The 27,447-nt window shown below is 38.9% G+C and overlaps 1 protein-coding gene across 1 annotated transcript; it reads left to right on the top strand.

Moving 5' to 3' along the window:
• Positions 1-308: 308 nt before the first annotated feature.
• On the top strand, positions 309-27,285 carry slc71a1-1 (solute carrier family 71 member 1-1). Its single transcript, XM_080195816.1, has 12 exons — positions 309-454; positions 7,271-7,366; positions 9,137-9,199; positions 13,362-13,489; positions 15,700-15,814; positions 19,735-19,953; positions 20,515-20,628; positions 21,305-21,376; positions 22,977-23,089; positions 24,163-24,260; positions 24,601-24,764; positions 25,675-27,285. The coding sequence occupies exons 1-12, from the start codon at positions 374-376 to the stop codon at positions 25,879-25,881; spliced, it is 1,470 nt and encodes a 489-aa protein (XP_080051942.1). The 5' UTR covers positions 309-373; the 3' UTR covers positions 25,882-27,285.
• Positions 27,286-27,447: the final 162 nt, after the last annotated feature.

Below are 27,447 nucleotides of genomic sequence, written 5' to 3'. Positions count from 1 at the left end.
TGTGCATTGTTGTATCGGTGCTTCGGCCCCTCGCCAGAGGGCGGTGTGGTAGCAGGGCACTGAAAGAGTTCCTGCCAGACTCAGCTCAGTGAACATGGGTAAACCCCATGACATCACGATCCGACCCCGGCCAGGGGCGGGGCTTGGTCAGTCACGTGCTGGACCCGGCCAGGGGCGGGGCTTGGTCAGTCACATGTCGGACCCGGCCAGGGGCGGGGCTTGGCCAGTCACGTGCCATCCCGGGGCGGTGCGGGGGCCGCTTCGGTCACGTGCCAGAGCCCCGGCCACTGGCGGGGTCGTGCGATCTGACGTCAGCGCAGTTGCGGGGTGATGCTGTCACCATGGCGGCGGCGCGCGGTCCCAGGATGGCGCCATGATGCCCGGCAAGAAGAAGAAGCGGCTTCACCGCAGTATTATGCTGGCCAAGAAGATCATCATTAAGGACGGAGGAACGGTGAGCGGCGCTGAGGAGGGAGGGAACGGCCTGTCTGTCTTCCAGCCCACTGCAGGGGGTGGAATAACACTCTCCGGGTTGGCTTGAGTGAGCCGGGGCCTAGGCTTTCGGACACCGGGCAGAGAGGAGCTGTCAGCAGCTTTCAATCCGACCTTTCTATTACTGATTATCCCGTTAACTAATGAGTCATCTTCCAACTGCAACACACACTGGTGCTCATTGCAGCAACTCCTGCCCGACCCACAACCCTCCCAAGCTCTTTTAAGTAGAGGACTGAATCCAGTGGATGTAAAATAGAAATGTGCCCGAGTAGAAACTTTACTTGGAGCAAACCTTAATTGGGTACTTTCGGTATCTCATTAACCTTGTATATCAAAGGCATGCTCTCATGTTACAAACTCCCAAATTTCTGAGACACCACCAAAAAAAATCAATTTTATTGCAGCTCCTTCTGAACTGAAGCTACGAATTAAAAAGCACGATTCTGCAAATATTCCCCGCCAAAAAAATCCTAATTTCACATCTGTTTACAAGACTTTGTGGGTTTGTTCAAGCAGAAGTTCGCACACAACTACAGTTTAACAACAGAATGGTCATCCTACTGCTGTTCGTATAAAAACATGTCTAATTTCAGTGAACATTACAGAATCATTATTGCCAAATTTTCAGATTTCTGACCTGCTCCAGGCTCATGGTTCAGAGACAGAGTTGGGGCCAAAAGAAGTCTGGTGGTAAGCCCACGTCAGGCAGGTGAACGTTGATGGGGAGAAGAGGTTGAAGATAAGAGATGGAGGGAACAGATCATGATGATCTGATGAGACATAGACATAATTGAAGAGAGATGTGACAAAGAAAGAGAAATCTGGTGGAAGAAACAGATTGGTAATAGATACACAAAGGTCAGGGATTGAATGTAAATTACACATTTGGTATACTATGAGGTAGTTCAGAGCTTTACTAGATTGACACCTGGGAAAAACAGTTTATCTTGTGAGGAAGATGGATGGTTTGTTTCCACTGAAGTTTAGCTGAGTGAGGGGTTACTTGACTGAAGCATTTAAGGTCCTGAATGGTCTTTACAAAGTGGACAGGGAAAGGATGTTTTCTCTTGTGGGGGAATCCAGAACTAGAGGGCATTGTTTTAAAATTAGGGTTTGCCCTTTTATGACAAATGAGGAATTACTTTTTTCTGAGGGTTGTGCGACTTTGGAACTCTGCCTCAGAAGGTAGTAGAGGTGAGGCCATTAAATGTTTTTAAAGCAAAGGATGATAGATTCTTGTTAAGCCAGGGCATCAGAGGTTATCAAGATAGATGGGAATGTAGAACTTCAAATACAAATAGATCAGCCATGCTCTTATCAAATGGCAGAGCAGGTTCAGTGGGCTGAATGCTCTACTTCTATTTTGTATGTTTATAACAACTATGGCATGAAAGATGTAAATTAGCAAAACATTAATGTTCTAAAATCCCTCCTATATTATTTAAGAGTTAATTTTACCATTGCTTCTGAGTTGTAAGTGTGGTTACAGCCACATTTAATCTAAGTTAACATCAATGAAGTGTTTAAAGTTAGTGCAGTATCATTAGTGTTGCTTCCTCAATGATGAGACATTAAACTATGACTAGTCTCTCTTCAGGTAGATGCAAAAAAAGTTCCTTGACATCTTTGGAGCATTGTACAATCAAAAAAATGGAGCACTTTGCAGCTTGCTAAGAACATGAAAGATGCCAAATAATAGAAGTTCACTGCTACTTATACAAGTCAGAAAGGTTATTGATAACACACAAACTTGTTTGAATTAACTATTGTAACTTTGGCTTGCCCCAACTTTATACCAGCATGAAAGTTGCTGATGATTTTTGACATTTTCTCTTTGTTGCAATTTAATTTGCATTGATGTGTAGTTCGTAATGGAGGATTAGGGAAGCTTATGTTTGAGGTAAATGTGAGCATGAGTGCCTGAAAGATTGCAAGGACTGTGTATTAAATACATATACTTGCTTCTGATCTGAATTAGTTTAGTTGTTTTAGTGTGTGATTTTTGTTTCCTTGAGAGTAGGAATGCAGTTGTGAAGTATCAAAATAGGCCATGACCTATAGACCAGAAGAGGGCATGTTGGCATTTGAAGCTGCAGATAGAAAAGTGTGTGATGATTACATTGCGTTCCCAGTTAAATAGACCATCTGGCTATCAATACTTGTAGCCAAAGTCAATGCATTCAGAAAGTGCTCTGCAACTTTGTCTGATTCAGGCCTATTGTCCTGTCCTACAATTCCCTTCTAATAGCAGATGTTTATGTGGGATAGAGGAGCATAAGAACTCGGAGCAGGAGTAGGCCAAGTATTGCTTGAACATATAGTGTTTGTTGACCCAAAACTGTTTACAATATATTTTCAACATCAAAATTAATAGTTCTGAATTTGCAATTGATTGTCAGGAAATGCTTAACGTGGAGAATATAGATCTGATTATTTTTATATGATTATTTGTTTTATTCTTGTTCAGAAACTTGGTAAAACTTGTTTCTTTATTCTTGTGCAGTATGCTGTTTTACCAAGTTTGGCTTTTTGGCTAAGATCAAGTGTAGTATCGACATGCTATGCTTGGTTGAAGTCATTAGGTTATATTTTAGCTTCATTTGAAGCAATTTTTAAAAGCAGTGTCTCGGCCTTTTGGCTAAGATGCAAATGAGATCAAGCCTGGGAGGCGGAGTTATGCCTCCTCCAATCAGCTTGGATCATGTAGATCAAGCCAAGACAGAAGGTGAGAGCCCTGTCTTGTCAGCTTGGATCGGGAATGTCTCAACTTGTTGAGACTCTGAATTGGATGTGATTTGATTGAATTGGAATTAAAAAAAAACATTTTCAGAGAAGTGCTTGGTAGCATTTCCTGGCATTTTGCAATTTTTTTGAACAAAGATCAACCATAATTCAGTTGGTAGCACACTCACCTTTGGCTTTGAACGTTGTAGTTTCAAGTCCCAGTAAAGGACTGGAGCCCAAAATCCAGTCTCCGGTATAGTATTGAGGCAGCGTTGGAGGTGCCGTCTTTCAGGTGAGATAGAAAACTAAGGCACCATCTGCCTCCTTGGTGGGTGTAAAAGATCTCATTGCACTGTATGAAAGAAGAGTGGGGGGGATTATCCCTGGAATCCTGTCCGACGTTACAAACAGATTTTCTGATTATTTTCATCTTGTTCTTTGTAAGAGCTTCCTGTCTGCGTGTTAGCTACCATGTTTCCAACATTGTGCCAGTGACTTCAAAAGTATTTCATTGGCAATAAAATACTTTGGGACAGCTGTATGCCTGCAAGCCTTTGAGGTGAAGTTGCTAGCCTGTCCAGGATTACATTGGAAAAGAAACAGAGATGTTTAAGAAATTTTTCTGCTTAATGAAAAGTTTGAACATCTAGATACTGGATTTCAGATTGTCTGTTTCAGTGGGAGTATTTGTAGTTGCTTGCATATATAGTGTGGAGATCACATTGGGCCATGTCTTGTAAATGTTTTGAATATTTTGGTAGCATTGAAAACCAGGCATGTGCATCATGCTGGTAGTTGGAACTACTAGGATTCCAGGAAGCCCATGGTTGCCTTGTTTAAAAGCAATATTTCAGTGGTTTTCTCTGTCCTGAATGATTGGAGCTTGGTTGCATTTAGTGCATTACAAACTTGGTAGAATACCAAAAGAAGTAAAATATGATAATACTATTACTTGAAATTTTAGTTTTAATACTGCCACCTCAACATGGAAGAAAAATAATTGGAAGGAGTGCTTCAAAGGAGCTCAATTATTTTTCCTGATTTCTACAATTTATATTTTGACTTAATTTACTTAAACTACTTGCTTGTGAAGCTGTGTTTTGACATAATTGGTTATGGTGATGATGTTGCTGCTAATATGTTCCCACAAGCAGACTATAACATGATAAATAATGAAAACTGCTCATTCACTATTTTGAAAGGACCGGCATTCAGCGTTGCCATTACCTGCACTGTATGATTTGCTGTCCCATAAGATAGTGTAAGGGGCAGACTGGCTTTGCTTTGAAGTAAAATAGAACCAGCAACATTGTAAGATTGATTGCAATTTTAAACTTGATAGTTCACATAAATTTGTTTTCTGAATAAGTTAGAATAATTTTCTAGATTCAAAATGCCTTTTTACACATTCCGTATTTGCTGTTCCTATGATTAAGTGGAAGGTAGATTGGGCCTGCATTCGTTGGAGTTTAGAAGACTGAGGGGGGGATCTTATAGAGACATATAAGATAATGAAGGGACTAGATAGGGTAGAGGTAGAAAGATTCTTTGCACTTAGAAAGGAAACCAGAATGAGAGGGTACAGCCTCAAAATAAGGGAGGGGGGAGGGACAGTTTAGAGCAGAGTTGAGGAGGAACTTCTTCTCTCAGAGGGTGGTGAATCTCTGGAATTCTCTGCCCATTGAAGCGTTAGAGGCTACCTCGCTGAATATATTTAAGTCACGGCAGATAGATAAGGGAGTTAAGGGTTATGGGGAGCAGGCGGGTAAGTGGAACTGATCCACCAGATCAGCCATGATCTTATTGAATGGCGGGGCAAGCTCGAAGGGCTAGATGGCCTACTCCTGCTCCTATTTCTTATGTTCTAGGTCCCTAATTAGGGAAGGAATTTCATCCAGCTTGGAGGTTCATTAAGGCTGCTGTCAGTATCATAACAAAAGCTGTCCTTTGCTGTGTTGTATAGCATTGCACTAAGAGCTTGACGTGGCAACTAATGCTTGTGCCATCTCTAAAACTCAAAATTGATTATAATTTGGAAGAAATAGCATCTTGATTAGGATAGCTGTTTCCAAGTCTGAGTAGTCAGAGATTTGAGTTAATGGTTCATAGTATGAAATTGCTTATTTTTAACTATGAGCTCTGACTCATTGATAGAACTCCAGCCTCTTAGTCAGAGTCTAGGTTCAAGGGTCACCCTAGAAACTTGAGCGCATAATTTAGGCTGACGTATCAGTGCAGTGTTTTTAAAAGTTTATTTATTAGTGTCACAATCTTAATTAACATTAACGCTGCAATAAATTTACTGTGAAAATCCCCAGAAGCCACACTCCAGCGAAGGAGTGTCAAGTTGTCAGTGGCTTGACTTTCTGATGCGATGCTGACTGACGCCCCCTCAGCCCTGTTGAGCATGTAAAGAATTTCGTGGCACTATTCAAAGAAAAGTAATGAGGCTGTCCTGGTGTTCTTGTCAAGATGAATTCCTCAGACAACATCACTAAAATAGATTAGCTATTCATTTAACATATTGTTACCTATGAGATTTTGTGCAGAAGTTGGTTGGAATGTTTTCCTACAGTGTAACTGTGATAACACTGCACAACTACTTCACTGGCTGTAAATTAGGATCGTTGGAGCAGAAGTTGGCCATTTGACCCTTCAGTAAGATCGTGGTTGATCCAGCTGTGTTCTCAACTTCACTTTACAGTCTAGAACCCCAAAACCTTCAGCTCTCTTGTCAATCTTTAGGACTTCCTGACGATGTGACAAACAATGTATGAAGGCAAGTTGTTTCTTTACTTGGGATGATAAAATTGAGGCCCGTCTGCTGGGCACGTCTTTCAGAACCAATGATGAGTCAAGTCCTGAATGCCATCAAAGGCACACAGTTCACCTCCTCTAAAGCAGAGTATTAGGCACTTATTGTCAGTGGCACATTATTATTGTAAAAGCAATAGCTACCATTACATAGTGCTTAAAAATATTATAGATTAGTGGCGATAAAAAATTAGTATTTACATGTCCCTTTTGAGAAGAGTACTACGTTATTCATTAAAAACCAAAATCCTCATTTTTATCACTAGCATTTACAAACACATGGGAGTAGAGATGAGGGTTAGAGAATGAAGATATGCACCCCTAATTGGAGGGTAAATATCCAGAGAAAAGTCAAATTAAAGTTTCTGCACATATTTTATATGTTATAATGGAGTTTCTCTGTTTAAATTTGGTCAGCTATACATATAACTCTATTCTTGTGACTTTAAATTTTAGCGTGAAAAAGACTAAGAAAATTAATAATTATTTCCCAAGTGTAACATTTTAAATTCTCAGCAGAAATACTTTTTCAATCCTATTTCCATAGCCTCTATTCCTTGCTGAAGACAGGTTTGTTGATGCAAATCTACATCCCCTGAAACTTATGGAAGGGGCTATCCTCTACACAGTGCATGCACAATAAGCAGCAAAAAGTCTATAAAAGTTTCTCATCAGTCCAGAGGAAACCTCAGATATTTGGCCAGTAGCAGCAGGGATCAAATTTAAAGAGGGGACCTACCATTGCTAACTGTGTAGCAGCATTAAGGATGTGGTTACAAATGAAACCTCCACCATCCACATGCAACTTATGCGGCATTGAACTGTGTGATCAGGCTGTCTTATTTCCTTCAATCAGTGATCGGTGTTTAAGATCTATAATAAATCCAAATCAGAAGATCCCACTCAACAAAGGGGAGATTTCCAAATGTAATAACCATGCTTAGCTTCTCATGTTTTTGGCAAAGTACTGGAACATGTCGTCAACTTTGGAATTCTGTTTCTCAAAACAATGTTTAAGATTGGAAATGGCAGTACCACTGTTTGAGGACTCATTGATTGTCCATCATTGGAAACTTTGCAGAGGATCCAGTGACAATGTGTGCAATAAATATTTCCAGATTACAACCTGCCATTACACAAATTATTGCTTGCCTGAGTATTGAGTGAGGAAGGTGGTTCCAATACTCCAAGTGATTGAACAAGAACACATTTTTAAATGCTAACTTTTTTTTTACAGCCTCAAGGAATTGGTGCACCAAGTGTATACCATGCTGTAATAGTAATATTTCTGGAGTTTTTTGCTTGGGGTCTGCTGACTGCACCTACACTAGTGGTAAGTTACGTCCTATCATGTTGCCTTGTTCAACTAGAATGAAAGTTAAAGATTTAAATATAATGGATTACTACCTTTTTAGCCAGTTGATCAAACTTGCCAGGGTCCAACTAGCAAATTGGGATGAGGCTACAAAATATTTTTTGATGTTACTTCAAAAGTACAATGCTTCACAAAAATAATACAGTATGCCCTTGAAAGCTCCGTCATTAAAATTTTCTGGTGGATCAGTTAATTGTTTAGGGAGTGAAAGGGAATGTACTTTGAAACAGGACAGAGTGAAGATCCTCACTCACCTTATTTGACTGTGTAGTCGTTCTGCTTTCACACCAACATCCTAGTGTGCACTATTCAATATTATTGATTAAATATATTTGTCCTGCCACCAATCAAGACCAATCCTGATGCAAAAACAAGTGGCCATCATTCATATCCATAATGGACAGTAACCAGTTGGCCTTGATTCCCTTGTCTAAAATCACTATGATGCATGTATTTTCCTTTTATTATGTTCCAGATTTCCAGAGGAGCGTTTGTAGATTTATGAATGAATAAAAAGCTGACCTTGAACCCATGGAAGTAAAAATAATTACAAAATGTTATTTGGAGATAGTGAATCTTCTATTATTTTTGTTCCAAAAGGCCCTATCATGAAATATATCATAATCTCAAAGGAAGCAGAACTATTCAGAAAGAGATAATATTAAAATAGATTTGTGTGTAGAGAATTACAATACAGAAATCCAATGCTGGGATCCATGGACATGTCATTAAAGCTTTACTGTTGAAGTTTGATGGAATACTGCCCTGTAATTAGTTTGCCATCCTTGAGCTGTACGGGGACTAGTAATTTTCCTATTAAATTGTGCTCAAGATGAAGGATATTGACGCTAAATAATAGTACTGCTTCCATTTCAAGCATTTCTCATCTGTGTTTCAGCACTCAAGCCAGGTAGAGAACTGTCATTTGCAGAGTAAAGCTCACTATTGTACCTCATATTCCAAAGAGTACTGAAGTGGCATTTGTTACATTTTTCTCACGAACTATCCTTGACTTGGTCTAAGTAACATTACTAATAAATTCCAAATTACGAGTCCATTTAGACTGTCCAATTTCAACTTGCATAGGATCCTTGCTGAAATTGGAGACTTTCTCCTATCCTGTATCTAAATGAAGGTCCCAGAGCTGAAAGGTCAATGTATAACCCACTCTGTCCCCCAGTTCTTGATAATCAATTATTTTTGAAATAGTTGCAAAGAGAATTTCCCTCCTATTACATTTCTCTTTATTCTTTCATGGGATGTGGACAATATTGCCCTTGAGCAGGTGAGCCACTTTCTTGAAGTTGATTTGCTGAATTTCACAACAGACTACTGTTTGGATTAGGTTGGCCTGCAACTGTTGTTAGTTATAATTTTCAGTTAGTAGCATCAGACTCATCTTTGATAGGCTGTTTGATGGAATAAGTTGCCATATTGCTACCATGTAGAAAATTAAGTTAAGTTTGGCTTGAAGATCTCTGGGTGTTTTATTTACATTGACTCATGCACTGAGGTCAGTTGTAATGCACCTAAGCTGCTGCCCTGGCTGGGTTTACTAACTCAGCATGTGCAAAGGTTTGTACATGGCACTTTGTCTGTTGTATGTTGACTAATAAGAAACAATAAGAAAGGAAGGTCCACCCAATGTAGTTAATAACCTGCAAGGTTAAAATAAACCTATTGCAAATTTTGGACTTGATTGTAAAGAGAACTGATTTTATTTTCTAGGTCTTGCATGAGACATTTCCCAAGCATACGTTTTTGATGAATGGTCTAATTCAGGGAGTAAAGGTAAGTCTGGAATTCCTGCACATTTTTCAGTCAGTTGTTGAAATGTTCCAATAAATGTTTTTAAAACCATAGTTGTAGCTTTTTTTTGATTTTTTTCCTCCATCTTCTTGTTTCATATGGAGTTAGGACCAAAATGCCAATAACATACAAAACTGAGCAGGAAGAAACCAGCTGGTCTGTTATACCTGCCCCATAACACAATGGCTGTTTCATCATGACTGAACACTTCATTACCACCTCCTGTTTAATCTCTTGACCCTGCTCGCTCCAGTCTGTTAAACTGGAATAATATATCAAAAGGGACAATTTCAGCCATTTAATTGTTTTATAGACTTTTAAGATCACCTCTAGATTTGCAGTACGCTAAAATAAATAGATCAAGTCCTTAAGCCTATCTTATGTAGGTGAGGTTTTTTAAACTAGGAGTCATTCTTGTAGCTGCAAGGCCACTTTATCATCCACCATGAACAGAACCAAAAATGGGTGCAGTGCATGTGATAATGACCAGCAGTCTATACAAGGGACAAAATGGTACCTTTTGATTTACACTGAGCGATTATATTAATATAACCTCATACCCTGTTAACTTTAGCTACTGCTTCTCTACATTGGTCATCAACATTCATTGATCTGTGCATAACAACACCTTTATTCTCTAAGCCCTTTTCAGAATCATTCCTGCAATTTTTAAAAACTCATTCATGGTATGTGGGCATCATGGGCTTGGCCAACATTTATTACCCATGAGAAGGTGGTGGTGTGCTGTAGTTCTCCTGGGTTAAGTATATCCACAGTGTTGTTTGGGTTTAGTTTTAGTTTATTTATTATTGTCACAAGTAGGCTTACATTAACACTGCAATGAGATTACTGTGAAAGTTCTTCAGTCACCACATTCCGGTGCCTGTTCTGGTACACTGAGGAAGAATTTAGCATGGCCAGTGCACCTAACCAGGATGTCTTTCAGACTCTGGGAGGAAACTGGAGCACCTGGAGGAAACTCACATAGACACAGGAATGACGTGCAGACTCTGCACAGACAGTGACTCAAGCCGGGAATCGAACCCAGGTCCATGGCACTGTGAGGCAGCAGTGCTTACCACTATGCCACCGTGCTTCCACGTGGAGGCACAGGAGGGTGCTCCAGGATTTTGCCCCAGCAACAGTGAAGTAATGATGATATATTTCCAAGTCAGGATAATGTGGCTGTTCCCCTTTGTCATTGTGCCTGGTAAGTGCAGCACCAATGAGAGTATTCCATCACAATCCTGACTTGTGCCTTGTAGATGGTGGACAGGCTTTAGGGGTCAGGATCCTGACCTTCTGTCCTGCTCTTGTAGTCACAATATTTTTATGGCTGGTCCAGTTCAAATTCTGATCAACAGAATATTGATTGTGGGAGATTCAGCTAAGGTGAAGCCATTGAATGTCAAAGAGTGATGGCTATGTCCTCTCTTGTTGAAGATATCGTTTCCTGACACTTGTGTGGCATGAGTGTTACTTGCCAATTGTCAGCCAAGTCTTGATATTGTCCCATTCTTGCTGCATTTGGACATGGACTGCTTCAGTATCTGAGGAGTCATAAATGGTGCAGAATGTTTTGCAATCATCTGCAATCATTCCCACTTCTGATCTTTTAATGGAAGGAAGGTCATTGATGAAGCAGTTGAAGGTGGTTGGACTTAGGACACTAACCTGAGGAACTCTTGCAGTGATGTTCTGGAGCTGAGATGATTGATCCCCAATCACCACAATGATTTTCCTTTGTGCTAAGTATGCATCCAACCAGCAGAGAGTTTTCCCTTTGTTTCCAGTTTTGCTAGAGCTCCTCACTTGTACACTTGATCAAATGCTGCCTTGATATCATGGGCAGTCAGTCTCATCTCACCTCAGGTGTTCAGCTCTTTTGTCCACGTTTGAACCAACGCTGTAATAAGGTGAGGAGCTGAGTGATCCTGATGGAACCCAAATTGAGCATCAATGATCAGTTTATTGCAAAACAGAACAATAACACTGTTAATGACCCCTTCCATCACTTCATTGATTATTGAGAGTAGACTGATGGGCTGACCATTGGATGGATTGAATTTGTCCTGCTTTTTGTGTGCAGCCCATGTCTGGACAATGCCATTGCTGTATTTACACTGAAACGGTTTGGGTAGGTGTATGGCAAATTCTGAAACACAAGGAATATTATCAGGGCCTATAGCCTTTGCAGACCCATGATATGTATATTCTATGTTGGCCGTCTCAACATATATGACATTGCAGTTATCCAAGTTAAATGTCATTGCCATCGTTGGTTCCACCCCCAACATCTATTTTTTTTTGCATTTGATTGCATTGTTTTAAGTCCCTTGGAGATTTTGTTGTCATCTGCAAAATTACTGACCATTCTTTCAATATAACTGTCCAGATCATTAATAAAGACAGTGACTGATAGAAGATCTAGGACTGATCTCTGGCAGATACCACTAGTAACCCACAGGCTGAACCACATTCATTAACTAGAACTTTTTTAGCTGTGGGAGCAGAGCCAATTCCTAATCCACTGTATTAAAATTCCTAACAATAACACTTCTTTTCTGTTTTGAGCTTATGTTATCAAGCTTTCTGAAATTCCAGGGAGACAATGTCAACTGAATTTTCTTCCTCCTGTACCCTGGTGACTTCTCAAAAAATTGTATCAAACTTGCATTGCATGGTCTATTATTCCAGAAGTCATGTTGTACATTTTTAATGCTTTCCCAGTGGTCTGTTCTTATGGTCTGTTCCAGCATATTTCCAATAGTGGAGATTTAGCTGGTAGGTCTGTAATTCTCTGCCATTGATTTTTTTTCTAAATGGGAACTATATGAGCTGGCTTCCAGGCAATTGGGAACTAATCCTTGACTTAATGAACTATTATCTACATGCATACATACTGACGATCGAGACAAGATTCTCTTTGCCTCCCCTTTTCCACTTTGATGCATAATTCAATTTGAAACTTAAATGAGGAATAATGTATCACCTATATTCTTTGAATTTAGTTTAACTCCAGAAAGTTCCCTGTCACTTGGTTTGTGTTTAATGAGCTTGAAGCTTTATATTTTGGGTGTTCTTTGAAGTGAATCAGCTTCTTGACAGTCTCCTTTAGTAGGAGGGAACTAACGTGTGTGTGTGTCAGAAACTCTAAGAAGTGACTGGAGTTAATAAGCTTTTCATGTCTCTTACTACCTTTTCAAAGCACATCATGTACAATAAATTATATTGACATGTACTGACTGCTTTTCCATGTGTCTGCTGTGGCTCAGTTGGCAGCAAACTTGCTTCTGACTCAAGCATCTGGGTTTGAGTCCTACTTTGAGGACTTCAGCACAACAATTGAGGCTGACACTCCAGTGCAGTACAGAGGGAGCATTTCGCTATTGGAGGTGACGTCTTTCAGATGAAATGTTAAATGAGGCTTCCTTGGTCTGCTTGGGTGGATGTAAAAGATCACAGGGTTTGTTTTTTAAAGAAAAGCAGAAGAGAGGTTTCCTCGCTTCCCAGTTATTGACCCCTCAATCAACATCACAAAACAGATTATTTGGTCATTATCACATTATTGTTAATGGGAGTTTGCTGAATTCAAATTGACTGTCTTGTTTCCTACGTTACAACCATAACTACACTTCAAAAAGTACTTCATTGGCTGTCAATAAAATTGATGCCCAGTGGTCATAAAGTGCTATATAAGTCTTTCTTCCTTTATTCAGGCAAGCAGATCCCAGAAGCACAGCAGCTTAATAAATAGCTACTAATCTCTCTTTTGGTAGACATACAACCATGTAATTGGGCATATAACACTTGATGCTGCTAGGCTATGGCAGGAATATTTCCTTGTTTGCTGCTTGATTACACTCAGCCCCCAACTCTCATAACATCCCAACCAGAGGTATTTACTTGAATTTGGAGGTTGAACTGTATTTCAAGAATGAAATTATACAAATAATATTCCCTGAGTTATACCAAGTCAGCAGTAGTAAATGTAAATTTGTTCTAATTTTTAGTGAACATCTTTGAAGTAATAATTTCAAATGGAGCAGTGCAGTGGCACAAGTTGGGTGTAATATAATTTGGAAAATGTATCTCCTTGAATGGAATAAAATTGAACAAGAACTTTCTACCTTTTTTTCGACAGGGATTGCTGTCATTTCTGAGTGCACCATTGATAGGTGCACTTTCTGATGTGTGGGGGCGGAAGTCTTTCCTGTTGCTTACTGTCTTTTTCACATGTGCTCCCATTCCTTTGATGAAGATTAGTCCATGGTAAGTATTATATATGTATATGGTTTATGTACAATGAGAAAAACAATAGCTGACTAACTATACAGTTGAAAGATAGCTGTACAACTATCTAGTTCAAAATTCTTGGTTAATTATAACTATATATCTCTTCATTTTTGCCTTCAGGAAATGCTATAGGAAATTCTGAATAGAAGGAAGGTTAACTTGAGCTAATCTAATCCATCAGGGGAGAACATAAGAACATAAGAAATAGGAGCAGGAGTAGGCCATCCAGCCCTTCGAGCCTGCCCCGCCATTCAATAAGATCATGGCTGATCTGTCGCTGCTCAGTTCCACTTTCCCGCCCTCTTCCCATAACCCTTAATCCCCTCTCCTATCAAAAACCCATCAACCCGCGTCTTAAAAATATTTAGCGAGGCAGCCTCCACCACTTCAACGGGCAGAGAATTCCAGAGATTCACCACCCTTTGAGTGAAGAAGTTCCTCCTCAACTCCGTTCTAAACCGCCCCCCTTTTATCTTGAGGCTGTGCCCCCTAGTCCTATTGTCTTTTTTGAGCGGGAAGAGTCTTTCCACCTCTATCCTATCCATCCCATTCATCATCTTACACGTCTCAATGAGATCTCCTCTCATTCTTCTAAACTCTAACGAGTACAAGCCCAGTTTATTCAGCCTCTCCTCATAGCTCAACCCCCTCAACTCCGGTATCAGCCTAGTAAACCTCCTCTGCACTCCCTCCAAGGCCAAAATATCTTTGCGCAGGTGCGGCGCCCAAAAATGCACACAGTACTCCAGTTGCGGCCTCACCAATGCCCTATACAGCTGCAGCAAGACCTCCCTACTTTTATATTCAATCCCCTTCGCTATGAAGGCCAGCATCCCATTCGCCTTCCTGACCACCTGCTGCACCTGCAAGCTGGGTTTTTGCGACTCATGCACAAGGACCCCGAGGTCCCTCTGCACCATCGCCTGCTGCAGTTTTTCGCCTCGTAAGTAATAGTCCTTCCTACCATTCTTCCTACCAAAGTGGACCACCTCACACTTGCCAACATTAAATTCCATTTGCCATTTCCTGGCCCATTCGCCCAGCCTATCTAGATCCTTCTGCAGACTCTCCACACCCTCCGCACAATTTGCCGTTCCCCAATCTTGGTGTCATCAGCAAATTTCGACACTCTACACTCGGTTCCCTCCTCCAGATCATCTATATAAATGGTAAAAAGCTGAGGCCCCAGCACCGACCCCTGGGGCACTCCACTAGTCACCATCCGCCAATCCGAATAGCACCCGTTGACCCCCACTCTCTGCCTCCTATTTGACAACCAATCCTCTATCCACGCTAACACCCTACCCCCAACTCCATGTCCCTCGACCTTCTGCAATAACCTCTTGTGAGGCACTTTGTCAAAAACAAAAAAAAAGAAAAACACAAAGGTGGTATTTACAATAAGATAAATGGGTTGCAGATTAGCTCAATCAAAATATTTATAATACTACACTTCAGTTATCTATTTCTCCATGTTTTTCTACTTCGCATGGTACTTAGGATGAAGAAATAAGTATTTATCCTTTAACTTTTTTTATGCCCAAGACTTCTACTTTTCAAAGAATCATCATTTTTAAAAACTTTGTGAGATTTAGGAAAATATCTCACATTTTTAGCTTACTGAGAGCATAGGATTCCCTGGAAGGTATCCTAAATGCTTAAAGGAAATTATAAGTAATAGCAGTTAATGTGGAGCAGGAATTAACATACTTGTCTTTTCTGGAATGCATACTTGCTCTAGAGCAGTAATCTTAAGTAATTAACTGTGGTCATTCACCGCTGCTGGATAAAACTAGAGTCCTTCATGGTTTGTTGGGTGAATGAGTCCATGGCATAATTTCATGGAATAATAAGTATTAGAGCACAAATGCCTGCCTTTCAGCCTATTTAGCACAGTGCTAGATCTTCACCTGAATTTAACCACTCTAATTATATTCTTCTCTTATATTCTCCTTCCATTTCCTTGTATCATTTCTTTTAAAAGATTTATTCTATTTCCTCTTCAACAATATTTTAGCCTCTGCCTCATTAGCTGCTTGCGGTAAAGTGTTTTATACTCTAATAATACTCTGCATTAATTAAATTTCCTCTGACTTGTTTTTCCTTTAAATTCTTGTGACTTCAAAACACTTCCAAAAATACAAATCCTAATTTTTTTCCTGTAAAAAAAAATATTTTCCCCTCAGGTGGTATTTTGCAGTTATCTCTGTGTCCGGGGTATTTGCTGTGACCTTTTCTGTAGTATTTGCTTATGTGGCTGACATAACCCAGGAACATGAGAGAAGTATGGCCTATGGACTGGTAAGTGGAACCATGTTTTATACTTTCTCTTTTTTGGCTTTTTCCCATGTTACGTGGGGTCACCACAGTGCTATCTCTTCTTCATTTCCATTCAAATTAACTATCATTTTTGGTTTTGGCAGGTGGTTTTAAGGCAGTGTACCTTTCCTGCCACTAACCTTCCCTATTTACCTGGGCTGGGGACCAGCACTGATATACACTGTCTTGCCTTCACCGGTGGCTGTGTTTTCCCCTGACCAGCAAGTCCTTGAGTGGAGCTCAAACTCCCAGCATTCTGGCTCAAAGGCAGAGGTGCCTCAGCCTGAGCTGTAGCCAAGGCTTCACCACGCTGTTTTATACTATTCCAAACTAATTTAATTCGGCATACATTGACAACTGGAAGTATCTTTTATGGAAAAACCAAAAATTTTGTTCAGATTAATTAATGTGATCCAAATGGAAGCTCAATGATGACTTTCGTTGGTGTGACAAAATGTTTCATTTGGATAATATTGCACATATTGTATATATGAAGCTGTGCCTTTATATCAGTTATGTGATATATTGCTTCCAAAATGCTTAAGAGTATTGTTCCCTTCCAAATAAATGTCCACCATTCCTACAAGTCACTGATCTCTCCAATCATGTTTTTGGCCTTTCCCACAAAACTAAATGGCCTGAACATAAACACCCTCTCTGACTGTGACCGTCATGCTTTATCCCCATCCCCACCAGCCATGACCCTCAAACGCGTATCCAACCATCGATTTGGTCTACTATAATATTGTCCTGCAACATCATCCCCATAGTTCCATTGGCCAGCTCCTTGGCACACTCTTGTTTGATTCCTTTGATCCTTATCTGGCCATAGGCAGAGAACCTCTAGCAACAGCTTCTCTTCCCTTTCCTGCACCGTCGCCCACTGCTGCTTCCTTGGTACCTTTCTTTTCCTCATTTACATACTGTTGCTTCTTGGCCTAATCCATAGACAAAGGATCAGTCTCTACACTCACTGATGACACCCAGCACTATTTCTCAACCACCTCCATTGGCTTGTTCGATATCTAGTCTCAGATGAATGTTAATTTCCTGCCACTAAACATTGGGAAGATTGAAACTACCCTCTTCAGTCCTTGCCAAAACCTGTATACTGTTTCCACAGGCTTCATCCTTCAACCTAATGCACCCACTTAGGCTGAACCAGATTGTTCACAAGTCATATTTGTCCTATGCTGTACGTCCTTTCCTGTATGTTTTTATCTCAAAAGAGAAAAGATGCTTTCAGTTTTACTTTGGAACAGTATTTTCCATCAAGCAGTATATCAGCAAGTTTGATCAAGAAAGCAATATTAGGACATTTGGAAAGTCAAAACACTTATCCATCAGAATCAGCATGGTTTTATGAAGGGCAAATCATGTTTGACGAATTTGCTACAGTTCTTCGAAGATTTAACAAGCAAAGTGGATAATGGGATCTTGGAGATGTAGTTAGTATGTCTGGACTTCCAGAACGTGTTTGAGAAGGTGCCACACAAAAGGTGTGGGATTAGAGGTAATTTATTAGCTTGGATAAGTGACTGACTGATGGACAAAAGACAGAAATGGGATAAATGTTTTTTTTTCTGGATGGCAAGAAGTAACTACTGGGGTGCCACAGGGTTCGTCCTTGGACCCCAACTATTTACAATCTGTATTAACAACTAGCATACAGGGATAGAAGGCTCTATAGCCACATTTGTGGATGACACAAAAATAGGTGGGATGGTAAGTTGCAATGAGGAAATAAGAACCTTTCAAATGGATATAGATGGGTTAGGAGAGTGGGCCAAAATGTGTTAGATGGATTTTAATGTTGATATGTGTGAGATCATGCATTTTGGTTGGAAAAATGGGAAGGCGACTTATTATCTAAATGGGGAGAGACTTCAGGATGCTCCGGTGCAGAGGGATCTGGATGTCCTCATTCATGAGTCACAAAAAACTAGTATGCAGGTACAGCAGGTAATAAAGAAAGCAAATGGAATGTTGGCATTTATAGCTAAAGGAATTGAATATAAAGGTAGGAAGTATTGTTGCAACCAACAAGGCATTGGTGAGACCACATCTGGAGCTTTGTACACAGTTTTAGTCCCCTTATTTGAGGGAAGATGTAATAGCATTGGAGGCAGTTCAGAAGAAGAAGTTCACTAGATTGATTCCAGATATCAGGGGTTTGTCATATGAAGAGATATTGAGCAATTTAGGCCTATGCTCTCTGGAATTTAGAAGAATGACAGCAGATCAAATTGAGGTATACAAGATGATAAAAGGAATGGATAAAGTAGACATGGAGCTGATGCTTCCTCTTGTGGGGCATTGTAGGATGAGAGGTCATAGTTTTAGGGTAAGGGGTAGTAAATTTAAAACAGAGTTGAGGAGAAACTACTTCACCTAAGGGGTTGTGAATCTGTGGAATTTGGTACCCCAAAGTGCAGTGGATGCTGGAACAATAAATACATTTAAGAAGGAATTAGACAGATTTTTAATTGATAATGGATTGAAGGGTAATGGGGAGGAGGCAGGAAAATGGGGATGAGAAGCATATCAGCCATGATCGAATGGTGGAGTAGACTTGATGGGCTGAATGGTCTAATTCTGCTCCTATATTTTATGAACTCATAAGTTAGAACAGCGTCTGTTGCAGAGAGAAACGGAATTAAAGTTTCAAGTTGATAATGTGTTTTAAGAACATAAGAACATAAGAAATAGGAGCAGGAGTAGGCCATCTAGCCCTTCGAGCCTGCCCCGCCATTCAATAAGATCATGGCTGATTTGTTGTGGCTCAGTTCCACTTTCCCGCCCTCTCCCCATAACCCTTAATCCCCTCTCTTATCAAAAACCCATCAACCCGCTTCTTAAAAATATTTAGCGAGGCAGCCTCCACCACTTCAACGGGCAGAGAATTCCAGAGATTCACCACCCTTTGAGTGAAGAAGTTCCTCCTCAACTCCGTTCTAAACCGCCCCCCTTTTATCTTGAGGCTGTGCCCCCTAGTCCTACTGTCTTTTTTGAGCGGGAAGAGTCTCTCCACCTCTATCCTATCCATCCCATTCATCATCTTATACGTCTCAATGAGATCTCCCCTCATTCTTCTAAACTCTAACGAGTACAAGCCTAGTTTATTCAGCCTCTCCTCATAGCTCAACCCCCTCAACTCCGGTATCAGCCTAGTAAACCTCCTCTGCACTCCCTCCAGGGCCAAAATATCCTTGCGCAGGTGCGGCGCCCAAAACTGCACACAGTACTCCAGCTGCAGCCTCACCAAAGCTGGAAATAGTAAGAGATTTAGCAAGTTTTGAGCCAATACAGAGGCAAAGAAAGTGGAAGGAGTTGAACAAAAGGTAAGGTCTGTGATGGGGCGGAAGGCGAGAAAGATTAGTTACCAAAAGGGATGATGGTAATGGATCATGTAACGAAACAAAATATGAATTGAGCAAAGCTGTAAATTGGTTATGCAGAATCATCACAGCTGCTGCCCAAAAAAGAGGGGGTTTCTCCATCCCATTCTGCCCTCTGTCTCTGACTAATCCAGTGAAGCTTTGATTAGGCATTTTACATCCTTTCAGACTTAATCCTCTCAACAATTGCAGGTCATAAAATGTCCCCGTTTTTTCTCCCGGGCTCTGCTGTTGGGGATGATTCTGATTGCTGGGTATTTCTAACATGTATTACTTTCATGTAAAATTTCCAGCATCCATGTTATTTTGCATTTGTTTCCCTATGTTTTATTTTCTCAAAATAATTGATTAGAAACTAAGAAAAGCAGTCTTCCAGTAATAGTTAATGCTAAGCATAAAATAGCTTTTAAAAGTTCCAAGGTTTGCTGTTCTTTGTACTGTCTTTCTCTTACAATATATTAAATTTTTCACAAGAGTAATTATTATTTTCTTCATGATTACTAGGTTTCAGCCACATTTGCTGCAAGCTTGGTTACCAGCCCAGCCATTGGTGCATATCTTGGTCGAATTTATGGGGACAGCCTTGTTGTTATTCTTGCTACAGCAATTGCTCTTCTGGATATCTGTTTTATATTGGTGGCTTTACCAGAATCTCTGCCTGAAAAAATGCGACCTGCTTCTTGGGGAGCTCCCATCTCCTGGGAGCAAGCTGACCCATTTGCAGTAAGTATGACATAGATGGTGTGTTATAAGTTCAGGGTTTTTGAATTTAATATGGAAATTTCAAACATACCCAAATATTGAATCTATAACTTCCCCCAAATTAATTTTTAGCAGGTTTCTTGATTGTATTAATACACAACTTTAACTGGAACCACTTACTGTTCCGTATGTGGGACCATATGTTTTATTTATTGCCTTTTTTGACTTGTCAAGCAGCTGATGATTTGACTAATGTTAATTTGACCATTTTCATATCTGTTAATCAAGCTATTAGAAAAGACGGACAGTTCTGCTTAGTCAGTAGCCTCTTTGAGTTTTATTTGTACCACAGTTTATAACACAAAAGTATGGTGTTGCTGAAAAGTCTTGAAGTAACATTCCTCTTTGCTACACTTGGTAGAATATTATACATTTTAAAAGATAATGGTATTTTGCTCTGCTTTAGCCACATGTATAATCAAAACTAATAGTTTTCAAATTCGAGAGCAAAATAAAAGTGGCTTCTTTGATCTCAGTGTTCTGCTAATGCTCACACAGGTAAATATTTGTTTTTATCCACAGTCCCTCAAGAAAGTTGGCCAAGATTCAACTGTTCTACTTATCTGCATTACTGTTTTCCTTTCCTATCTGCCAGAAGCGGGCCAGTATTCCAGTTTTTTTCTTTACCTTAGGCAGGTATGAATAACATTTGGGAAACCTTGTGGTTTTTACAAATTTCAGAAAACAGTCAAACAAAAGTTTGGTTTTGGCTTCATTAAATATATATTGTATTTAGAGCAGGCAGTTAACCAGATGAAGGTTACTTTGGTAGGAATAGTAGAGTATTGCAACAAGTTTCTTCTCAATGTGTAGTGCTAGAGTTTTAAGTATCCATTTGACATTATTTTAGCAGTCACTAGTGTGTTCTAAATCAAATTAAATTTTGTACTCTAAGTTTTGTTTGCTTTCAAAATTGGGTATATGCTTTTATGAACTTCTGCTTAATGGGAGATTTTGGATACAGTAGGAAGAAGCAAGTTTACACACAATAAATATAATGTAATTTAATAAACTGCCTTTTTTTGCTGTAATTTTTAAGAGCAAATGCTATTTACTGAATGTAGTTTTTTATGTTTGCATAATTAACAAAGAATGTAGCATTCTTCAAATTAGTTTCAGTCAATTATATCTGATTTATGACTGGGATTTGCTTTTGCTAAATGCACAAAATTCTACAGCAAATGAATAGTTTTATTTAATTAAAAATTAGCAAAAATGCCATTTTATAACTTTAATAAATTATAGTTAAAATACATTTAAATATATCAGCTTGAAAACAACAATCCATTTAATTTTTTTGTTGCCTTGATAGGTCATGAAATTCTCATCTGAAAGTGTAACAGCTTTTATAGCTGTCCTTGGAATCCTATCCATTATTGCACAAGTAAGTATTTGGTTAGTCTCATCTGGTATTTGAAGAACTCCCACATCCCTTTCTTTACTTCACATAATATAGTAACCATACTGCATTTCATTAGACTGGAAAGGTTCCAGTGGATTGAAAATGCTAATATATTCAAAAAGGAAAAAAGCAGACAGGAGGAAACCATAGTCCAGTTAATTTAATGTCTGCTGTTGGGAAACTGTTAGAATCCATTATTAAGGACATTTGGAAAGTCAAAACGCAATCCAGTAGAGTCAGCATGTTTTTACTTAGAGTAAATTGTGTTTGACTAATTTGCTGGAGTTCTGCAAAGATTTAACAAGCAAAATGGATAATGGGGTCCAACAGATGTAAGGTATTTGATAAGGATGCCATACAAGGTAAGATCCTATGAGGTTGGCAGTATTATACCAGTTTGGAAGAGGATTGGCAACCAACAAAAAAGAGAGTGGAGTTAAATGGGTCTTTTTCTGTTTTGCAAAATGTAATTAATGGTGTGCCACAGGGTTCGGTCCTTGGATCCCAACTATTTACAATCTATATTAATGACTTGTATGCAGAGGTAGAGTATACTATAGCCAAATTTCTGGATGACACTAAAATAGGTGGGATAGTAAGCTACAATGAGGAAGTAAGAAATTTATAAATTTGATATGGATAGGTTAGGTGAGTGGGCCAAATTTGGCAGATGGAATTTAATGTGGATAAGTGTAAGGTTATGAATTTTGGATGGAAGAATAAAAGGGAATTTATTATTGAAATAAGAGGGATCTGGGTGTCCTGGTGCATGGATCGCAGTAAGTTAGCATGCAAATGCAGCAGGTAATAAGGAAGGTAGAGTGGCATTCATTGCTAATGTAATAGGGAGTATAAAAATAGGGAGGTGCTGTTGCAACTGGGCATTGGTGAGACCGTACTTGGAGTACTGCACACAATTTTGGTCCCCTTACTTGAGGAAGGATGTAAATGCCTTAGAGGCAGTTCAGATAAGGTTCACTAGATTGATTCCAGGAATGAAGGACTTATCTTACAAAGACAGATTGAATAGTTTGTCTGTAAAAGTTCAAATATTTGCAAAATTGGCAAATTCTGGTCAAACATTCTGGAGTTATTTTCATAGGATCATAGTATCAAAGAAAATGAAAACAACTAGTTATGGGATGTTCTGACTCCAAATCAGAAAGTTCCTGCTATCATTTCAAAATCATTCTATGCCTCACAATCTCCTTCGACTTTCCCATTGCAATCTGCTGCAGCCATATGTCCCTGTATGCATAGTTGTTCTGATATTAGCATTCTCCTTCTTTCCTACTTCTTTTGCAATACCATTGACTGCTTTTCTCAGCTACTACACCCTTTCTCTCTGGAACTCCACCTTTAATTCATTTTGTCTTGCTACCTCCATACTTTTAGAATCTCTGAAAAACACTGCTGTCTTGAACAGTGCCTTTGCTTTCTCCCCAACCTTATCCGTTTGCTGTTTTCTGCTCCTGAATAAAATCCTCCAATGTTTTTCTATGCTTGAGTACAATTCAAGAAATGTAAAATGTTGAAACTGTTGACCCAACAAACGTTCTAAATGTTAACTCTTTCTTTTCAGACAGCAGTCCTGAGTTTGCTAATGAGATCCATTGGGAACAAAAACACTATTTTGCTTGGTCTGGGATTCCAGGTGTTACAATTGGCTTGGTATGGCTTTGGCTCTGAGCCTTGGTATGTAATCTGAATCTTTTACTTACCTTTATATATCCTTTAAATGGACCCTGAATACTGTGTTGAGAATAATCCTTTATTTACATTTTTCTAACCACAGTATGGAAATTGATTATTATTGTGGAAATGTAACCTTTCTTTGTCTAAAACTGATCTTTTTATTTATTTCAAGTAGTGTTAATTTATTTTTGTACGTATGGAATTTGTTGTCATTTATATTGTGACAATACAAATTGTATTTACTTTTTGGTGTGTCCTGTACCATTGTTTCTAAAGTTAATGTGTAACTTTTTAGTTGATACAGTCAAGAAATATTAGATTTGGCACAGTAGTTAGCACTGCTGCCTCACAGTGCCTGGGACCCGGGTTCGATTCCGACTTGGGTTATTGTCTGTGTGGGTTTCCTTGGGTGCTCTAGTTTCTTCCCACAATCCAAAGCTGTGCAGGTTAGGTGCATTGGCCATGCTAAATTCTCCCTCAGTGTACCTGAACAGATGCTGGAGTATGGCGATTATCACAGTAATTTCATTGCAGTGTGATTGTAAGCCTATTTGTGATTAATAAACTTTAAAGTATTGAGGTGGGGAACAGTGTTAATTTTATAGAAGAGAATTATTTTGTTACCATGAAATTACAGTATGGAAATAGTCTGTTTAAACCCATTCAGTGTTGTTTACCCAGCACTGGGAAATCTAGGTGAGCAACTCCTGGTTAAAAATTGAAGGGGCACTTTGACATGGGCTCGAACCTATAGGAGCATTGGGTGGAGAGTGGGGTCGTGCTGCTGGAGTTTTAGGAACAGGAGGCAGTTGCTGTCCCCTCTCTGGGAATGGAATAGCAAACCACCACAGAAAGGGGATCACGGTTCACAAAATTCACTGCTGTAGAACACAGGACAAAACTATCTCCTGGATGGAAATTAACACAGGACGACCGGACCAAATATTTTATGGGAAGGTTAGTTACCCTATGCGAAATAGTCTGCATTCTAAGTGCCCTATCTGTTTCAATATGTTATCCTCTTTCCTTCAATATTGTGGAACCAATGTAACATTAATATGCCTTGACTGTAGGATGATGTGGGCAGCAGGAGCAGTGGCAGCCATGTCCAGCATTACTTTCCCAGCTGTGAGTGCATTGGTGTCAAGGAATGCTGATCCAGATCAACAAGGTAAAGCTTCTCCTTTTATAGGAATCAATGCTGAATTCTAATTTATATTTAATGTCTGCTTTGTTTCATCATGCAGCAAAATTTCACATCTTGTTATAAATGCAAAACAGTTTTTAATGAAAAAGGAATCTATGCTCTGATTTTCAGTTGATCTTGGCTCAGATTACAAGCAGCTACCTTTATTTGGACTTCCACAGGGAATTGTTCAGCATTGGCACTAAAATGTTAATCTGTAATATAATAGCTGTTAAGGGAATCAAACTCTGTTTATAATTGAGAAATAATGTTTCTTTTGAACTTCCAAGTTTGAACATGAACTAAAATTTACAATTGTTTATAGGTGTTGTTCAAGGAATGGTCACAGGAATTCGAGGGCTGTGTAATGGCCTAGGGCCAGCACTTTATGGATTTATATTCTATATTTTTCACGTGGAGCTAAATGAAGTACCAGAGAATGATGCTGGGTCACCTGACAGTAGGAAGGCAGATAGTCATTCTCAGCAGGTAAGGTGTGGATATTTACTTGGCAACTTGCTTTAAGTGCTAATTCTGTAATGCTAAAACAGTGATCATTTGTAGTTAGTTCTTATATTCTGACTTCAGTGAGCAATGTTAAATTGGATGAAAGAGGCAGATAATGTCACATGGGTACATTTTCCTTTGTGTGCATGTACAGTATGTAGATAAGCACTTCAAATTCATATCCACAAAACAAGAACATTAATTTACACATGGTATTTAAATGCCTTAAATATGAACTGCAGTGAACTTGTTTGAGAAACTTGCCACTTGGCAGTGATAACTGGAGGTTTTTTTTAAATATCAGATCTTCTCTGAACTCCACTAGGTTTTCAATTTGTGTTTCTGAAAGGCCATTACAAAAATTAGACAAACCTGAACAAACATTTCTCAAGATTTTAACTTTTATTTCACCACAGATGAGTTTACTTGAAAGAACAGAAGTTCCTGTAACATTTATTCATCAAGTAGCAGTCCTTTCATCCTGCCTTGTATGTCAAAAATTGTCTACACTTAAGACTGGTGCTGGTTTGCAGCAACCTAGTAATGTACCAATTGCTTTTAAGGTTGAAAACATGTTCAAATTTTTTTTTAAAGATAGAGTATCAGTTCCAGGTTATTTCAAAAGTCATTCGGTTTCTCTATTTGTCTGATTTGTGTTATTTCTGTTGCTGGATATTTGAAATTTTTTTGGCAATTGTTGGTGTCAAAAGATCCCTGGGAGACTGTCAGTATTTAGGGGGGGGGTGGAATCATTCACATGGAGATTTTCAAAATCATTGGATGAAATAGCAAAAAAAAACTGAATAAGAATGGAGACGAGGAAGTGAAGAAAAGTTGTGTTTAATTTTTTTTGTTTGCATTATATTAAATATTTTCCTTTTTTCTTTGTCAGGGTTCAATAATTCCTGGACCACCCTTTTTATTTGGAGCATGCTCAGTATTGCTGGCTTTGCTTGTTGCCTTGTTCATCCCAGAATATAGAAACTTGTCTCTAAGATCTAGCAATTGGAAGAAACATACTAGTAGCCATGGCCATCCACACAGTCCACAGGTCACTGCCGATGCCAAAGAACCTCTACTTCAGGACACAAGTGTATGACAACAAGATGTAGTTTGTTCTAGTACCCACAGTGAACTCTGATGAACACTTAAAAGACTGTGGTGTTGGCCTATAAAACAATCCAGGAATCTGGGCGTTGCCACTCAGGATTGTGTTGATCCCTTCAAGATGACAAACTTGTTGCTGAAATGCAATTATAGCAGCAGGTCTACATAATAGAATTGAACAAACTTTTCGGAAACAAGTATTTACTAGAAAGGATTGTGTTATTGAGGATTTCTGATGTGATGTTATTTCAGGACTTTGTGACATGGCTAAAAGTGCATTTTGTGCCATGTAAAAAAAATATAAAAAATATAGTTCTGCTTTATTTAAAGATGTAATTAATATTAGTGACTGATCTAGCTCTAAAACTGTGGTCACTCCATACTTCAATGCTGAAGGTGTTTTGCTATATGTGAGTTTAGACCAATCCTATGTCCCAGTGGGACAGAGAAAGAGAATTTGTATAGCATCCATTTTAAGCATTACTTTGAAAGCCAGGGTGGTTAAATACTTAAGCCTTAAAAGTAGAAGCACTTGAACAGAAATTGAAAGCTGGTTGCCAGTTTTTGTAAGAAAAAGTATTTAAGGCAGCATGATAATTAAGATATAAAATCAAAACATTGCATGTGGTATTTTCTTTCCAGTATTTACACAAGATGTACATAAAATGAATTTTTAAGCAAACTTTGAGAATTCAGCTATTTCATTCAGCCACTTCATTCTCAAGTATCATGTTAATGAGAATATTTCAGTCTGGGATTGATGCTGGAATGCCTTACTGTCGTAGACAGTGAAACGTGTACTCCATTTCAACTTTCTCAGCAAGCTAGCCTAAAAGGCAGTTTGTCCTAAAAATGCTGGTAGTTTTGGATGTTTGCCAGGAGCACTGTTATTTGATGGGTTTTGCCATTTAAATACAAACATTTTGAATATCACCCTTTCTATGCCTTTTGAAATTGTTTTCTATTCTTTTTATAGCTGGTGTAATGAGTAATATTTATTTAACTTTAAACCAAGCTGTATTGATCAGAACACAAAACTTTAAACATACAAAACAATGTCATTTTCAAGGCTGTATGTTAAAATGTCCTCTTAATTTAGTGGCCTTTTAGCAATATGATCCATTTTGTGATAAATAAGTTAATCACAGTACCAAATTTGTAACATTGGCAGACATCAACCTCCTTAAATTGCCTGAGTCATTATTTGAAATGTAACAGGGTGTACTGCTTTGTATAAAATAATGTCAATACATTTATAAAGTAACTCTTGAAAAATTTATTTGTGTTATTTTGCTTAATGCCTTGTTTTATTGTTTGGATTTGTCATGTATTGGTATACAGTGAAAAATATTTTCTTATGACCAGATTTAACAAGCTCAAATGATATAAATATATCTGCCATTTGATAAAGCTAAATATTAAGCATTCATCATTTCTAACTTTACATTTTAAAATATGAATTGTCCAAGGTAAACAGGTCCCTCAAAACTACAATGCAATTTTAAAACTCAAATCTTTTCTACATTTTGATATCTAAAATGAAAGCCATTCACAGCTC

Source organism: Carcharhinus amblyrhynchos, chromosome 9, assembly GCF_965287045.1.
Source record: "Carcharhinus amblyrhynchos chromosome 9, sCarAmb.v2.hapA, whole genome shotgun sequence".
Taxonomy (NCBI): Eukaryota; Metazoa; Chordata; class Chondrichthyes; order Carcharhiniformes; family Carcharhinidae; genus Carcharhinus; species Carcharhinus amblyrhynchos.
Note: the sequence above shows the minus strand (reverse complement) of the source record. Positions and strands in the feature narration are given on the sequence as shown.

What these genes read in the sequence shown, in the direction of transcription:
- slc71a1-1 (XM_080195816.1), top strand. Translation starts at nt 374, where the DNA reads ATGATGCCCGGCAAGAAGAAGAAGCGGCTTCACCGCAGTATTATGCTG. An exon ending in GTCTAATTCAGGGAGTAAAG is followed by an intron (nt 9,200 to 13,361) that starts GTAAGTCTGGAA and finishes TTTTTTCGACAG; the next exon opens with GGATTGCTGTCATTTCTGAG. An exon ending in CAGATAGTCATTCTCAGCAG is followed by an intron (nt 24,765 to 25,674) that starts GTAAGGTGTGGA and finishes TTTCTTTGTCAG; the next exon opens with GGTTCAATAATTCCTGGACC.